Source organism: Adiantum capillus-veneris, chromosome 6, assembly GCF_014529385.1.
Source record: "Adiantum capillus-veneris isolate H3 chromosome 6, ASM1452938v2, whole genome shotgun sequence".
Lineage (NCBI taxonomy): Eukaryota > Viridiplantae > Streptophyta > Polypodiopsida > Polypodiales > Pteridaceae > Adiantum > Adiantum capillus-veneris.
The window spans coordinates 77,752,223-77,757,420 of record NC_140936.1 but is presented as its reverse complement, the minus strand read 5'-3'; the positions used below and the strand labels follow the sequence as shown (position 1 = coordinate 77,757,420).

Sequence of the window (5,198 nt, the reverse complement as noted above, 5' to 3'; positions counted from 1 at the left end):
CCTACATAGCATATTCACAACCGCATGTACATGCGAAGCCACTTTTCTTAACCATATATTGTTAGGCATCGTCATATGTACTACATGCTTTCTGCCTGGCCAATTTTGCAGCATCTTCCTTTTTTTTCTTACAGTCAAGACCACACATCACAATTTACAACAGAATGAAAACAGAGTCAAAACAATATCTTCTGGAGATCTAATGCATTTTAGACCATCTTAGTTCCCACAAGCACACACTCCAGTTTCATCAATTCATTCACAGAATTAGTCAAGTCACACCCATCACAGTTTTGACATGCAACATACATGCAAACCCCACCACATAGGCCAGGTTGAGACAACCAAGGGGTAGAAAGGAAGCATTTGCGCTGCCATCCATTCAAGGGCTCTCACGTTCTCCCCCACGTAGACCAGTCATAACCAAGTCACGTACACAAACAATTGCAAACTACAAGTGCATAACACAAATCAGAACCCTAAACAACAGAAAGATTGCACGCATCCAAATGAATTCTTGTTAGGAGCAAATTAAATTTTAAATAGCACCAAAATGAAACATTTGCCACAGCTTAAAGAATAAATTCATTCATATAGTCATCCACAAATACCACAGCCATTACGTATGAGCACCACAGATAATCAGCAGAAGAGCACGACAGACTAAATGGAGAACTCTCTGAACTTTTTGCTATATCTTGCTGCAAAAGAAAAGACTATACCAGTATTTGATACTAGTTCACTCCCCTAAATGCTAGCGACCAAAATACCATCTTCAGACTCAAATAAATGTAGATATAGTAACAATACACTCACAATCATGAAAAAAGACCGACAACAGCAAACCACTACAGTATTACAATTGAAAATGTCAAGGATAAAGTAAGATACTCCATACAATCAAACAAAAGATTCATCAGCAAAGAGAGCTTTTATTGAAGGAAAAACAACAGTCTAATCAAGTACTCGAAAAGCAGAAAGCACAGGACCCATAGGCGCCCGGACAAACAAAGCCTTTCCAACCAAAATACCATAGTTCAACCCCCTCTAGCGCAGCAAAAGCTTTTACTGCCCACCACGGAGGCGAAGCACAAGGTGAAGAGTGGACTCCTTCTGGATGTTATAGTCCGCCAAGGTGCGGCCATCCTCAAGCTGCTTTCCAGCAAAGATCAGTCGCTGCTGGTCTGGAGGAATCCCCTCCTTGTCCTGGATCTTGGTCTTCACATTGTCAATGGTGTCAGAACTCTCAACTTCCAGGGTTATGGTCTTACCGGTCAGTGTTTTCACAAAGATCTGCATCCCTCCACGCAGACGAAGCACAAGGTGGAGGGTAGACTCCTTCTGGATGTTGTAGTCTGCAAGGGTGCGGCCATCCTCCAGCTGCTTCCCGGCAAAGATCAGGCGCTGCTGGTCGGGGGGGATGCCCTCCTTATCCTGGATCTTGGTCTTCACGTTGTCAATGGTGTCGGAGCTCTCAACTTCGAGGGTGATGGTCTTTCCAGTGAGGGTTTTGACGAAGATTTGCATCCCACCACGCAGACGGAGGACAAGATGGAGGGTGGACTCCTTCTGGATGTTGTAGTCGGCGAGGGTGCGGCCATCTTCAAGCTGCTTGCCGGCAAAGATAAGACGCTGCTGATCGGGGGGGATGCCTTCCTTGTCTTGGATCTTGGTCTTGACATTGTCGATGGTGTCAGAGCTTTCGACCTCAAGGGTGATGGTCTTGCCGGTTAGGGTCTTGACGAAGATCTGCATGTTGGCGATGGAGGACTCAGGAGGGCAAAACGCTGGCAGAAGAAGGAGATGAGGACAATGACACAAGAAATGAGAAGGGCTTCTCTTTACGATATCTTCTTGTGGTCGAAGTCGGTTTCACACGTGGTATTAGGGTAGGTGCCGTCTCGCGCGTGGCTCAACCTGCCCCAAAAGGCTTTCTACAATTTTTTGATTGGTTGAGTAGGGTCCAGCTGGAAAAAAATAAAAAAAGAAATCGAATCTGACATGATACACTCTTGGCAAACCGGAATTCGATTGTGCAAGCAGGTGAGGGGAGCTCGCGCAAGCAGAAAGCGGGTTGGGGGGGACGCGCTCTCGCAAACAGGAGGCGGAACAGGGGGGCCAAAGGCATGGCAAGGATTTGGGGGGGGGGGGGGGGGGGGGGGGGGGGGGGGGGAATTTTTTTTTTTTGGTAAATGTAACGAGGAGTCTCCTCAATACACGAGAGAAGAAGGGCTTGTGATCTACAATAGATTTAATAAAGTAGACTTTTATGCACGTATGTGTTCGATTCCTCCATCCCTGTTTACAGGGTGCGTGTTGAGGAGGATGCGTTCCGAACACCTAAGATTTGGAAGAATCTTATATTCAAAAGAATCTTACCACAAATGAATAAACCAGTAGACGAGCCAGTAGTAGGGAGTACCTGCTAGAGTTAAATCAAAAAACAAGGCAAATCAAGTGAGATTCGGGGAGGGGAGTAAGCAGAATCTGAGATGTCGCACTAGGAGGGAGGGAAGGGCAACAGGGGTCGCACGAGGCAGCAGTAGTCCAGTTCAGGTCACACGAGGGAGCAATAGGCGGGGGTGCTGCTTCGGCGCTGGTACGCGCTGAGAACAATTTTTTCTAGAATTTTGGGAGACGTGAATTGCGCAGCTAAACGTGTTGGCTCATGTGGTTACGAGGTAAGACTCACGGCTGGAGTTGCCCATGGTTTGAGTTCGAAATCTAGTTCCATAACTTTTATCTTAAAGTGTAAGCGAATGGTGGAGGAAGGGGTGAGATTCGAAGGAATCTGGTGTGCTATTGAATGTAATAACAAACGACCCAGTAGGGAGTGTAGGGGAATGTGACGCGTAGTACATGCGCCTGCGTGGCTGCAAAAGAGGAGTCATTTATTAAAAAAAACGGTATACGACAGCCATTTGAACAGACTAGGTAAGTTGGTTAACTGAACACAATTAGAGTTAAACTCTTGGCTTTCTGAGTTCAATTTGCGCCTTGATGCCTTGGAATTTTTGAATGGCATCGACAAAGGTGATTTGTTGCACCAAAAGAAATCGAGCGGAATAAAATAATGGAGTTGCCAATAGGTGGTTGGTTGAAAGAGAAGACACTCATTACAAAGATAGAGCTTAGAAAACACTCCTTGCAAGGATTGAAGACTGGCTAAGTTGTAACTTTATCACACAAAGCATGATGGTTACTAATGCTCAATTAATTTCCCTTGATACTCTGAGAGAATCTGAGAATTTTAGGCTTGTCCTGTTGCTTTGTCCCTCTACACAGCGCATCGCCATTGCCATCACCATCGTTGACAGTCCATGCTCCTTCCCTCCCTTGTCCTTGCCTCGATGGGCAGCCTTGCGTTTCCCCCCCGGCCCCGGCGCCTCATGGGCACCCTTTCCTTGCTACATTGGCTACTAGCCGCACGAGGCTCTCGCACACACATAGAGAGAGAGAGAGAGAGAGAGAGAGAGAGAGCATATCAATCCCTACCGCAACTCTCTATCCATGCTTCTTTGTTGTTGGGGTATAAAGCCCAATGTGGTCGCCCAGGTAAGTGGGCGGGCCGCCTGGTATGTACACATATTCTTTTGTAAAAACCTATTAAGAACTCACTATGCTCTACACATTACAGTAGCGCGAGTTCACCATATCGTCGTGCTCTTCTTCTCGCACTCTCTCTCGCGTCACACTTCCGCTCGTACTCCTTCAACTGGTATTAGAGCTCAGATCGAGGCTCGGGGCAGCACTGCAGGAGGCTAGAGTCACCAACTCAGATTGGAGTGAAATTCGACAGGCGAAGACACGGCCCCAAATCTCGTGGGAGAAACTGAAGGCCTTGGTGTCGTCAGAATTTCATTTTGAGGTCATCTCGGCCACCGTTCGGCTTCGACAAAGGTCTGCGCAGGCCATTTTCGACTACGTGGTCTCAACGGGTGCAGATCCGACTCTGCAAATTTGGGGTTTTCGGCCTATGACTGCAGATGCTGAGGATATCGACACTCCCAGAGTGTTGATTTGTGGCTGTCTACACATCGAAGGACGGCTCACAGTTCTTGGAGGCGTGTCACATACGACATGGGCGCATCTACACACAGTCTGTAGGCGACATCCACTAGTTCATCAGGTAGCTTGTGTTTGCTGCTTGATATTCCAGATTTCATCCTGACATTGCAGGTACTTCCACATGGGATGTATTGTCAGAGATGATGTATGCCTGTTGAGGGTTTGCTGGCTGTGAGTCACGCCAGCAAACAACCGCCGCAGCGGTTACAGCATACAGTGGGAAATTTGTGGATGTATCACTTTGTGGGAAGTCTATGTACTGTCAGATTTACTGCAGCCTTTGTTGAGGGTCGAGTGAGGTTTTATTGAGCTGGGGGATTCTCGAATGTTGAGATCCTTTCGGTGATACAGGTCTTGGAGCGATCCCTCGAGCACCCTTAGATAGGCAGCTAGGATGTATTGACTGTGAGTTAGACAGTTGGGATTGCATCTTTGCTTTACTGCCGTTGAGGCATTGTCACAGTCTATGCTTACAGGACAGTGACAGGACAGTGAGAGACAGTACAGGTGCAGGACAGGTTTACCTGCAGCTTACAGTGTCAGAGAGACAGTGTTTTTTGAGCTGTTTTTTGGTCTGTTTTTAGTACACCAGAGCCATTTTACAAAGGAGACTCTGCCGAAATTTCTGCAGAATCTGAAGCTTTCGTGGTTCATTTGACAGGTTGATATTGGTTCAGAGGTCAGTTTACAGGGGAAACTCTGCCGAATTTTTCCCAGAAAAGTAAACTACTGTGAAGCGTAGCTATGGCTGGATCACGGGACACTGCTCTTTACAATATCAAGAAGCTGGATGGAACCAATTTCCCATTGTGGAAGAAGCAGATTTGGCACGTGTTGGTACAAAAGAAGCAGATAAAACCTATAAAGCTCAAGGGGATAAAACCAGAAGATATGGACGAAGATGAATGGAACGAAATGGATGAATTGGCACTTTCTACCATTATGCTGACTTTGGCAGAAAGCGTTTACTTCAATGTAGCAGACGAGATGTCGGCTTATCAAGCATGGTTAAAGCTGAGTGATCTTTATGAGAAGCAAAGTGCAGCTTCACAGGAATACTGGCTTAAGAAGCTTGTTGACTTGAAGATGAAAGAAGGGACACCTATGTCCAATCATCTGAATGAATTCAA

General features: G+C 46.5%; 1 protein-coding gene across 1 annotated transcript; it reads right to left on the bottom strand.

Moving 5' to 3' along the window:
* Positions 1-837: 837 nt before the first annotated feature.
* LOC147455737 (polyubiquitin 11) lies at positions 838-1,876 on the bottom strand. The gene has a single exon (XM_086514426.1). The coding sequence runs from the start codon at positions 1,753-1,755 to the stop codon at positions 1,066-1,068; it is 690 nt and encodes a 229-aa protein (XP_086370552.1). The 5' UTR covers positions 1,756-1,876; the 3' UTR covers positions 838-1,065.
* Positions 1,877-5,198: the final 3,322 nt, after the last annotated feature.

Bases quoted from the DNA above. Each gene is read 5' to 3' on its own strand.
- LOC147455737 (XM_086514426.1), bottom strand. From the start codon at position 1,755: ATGCAGATCTTCGTCAAGACCCTAACCGGCAAGACCATCACCCTTGAG.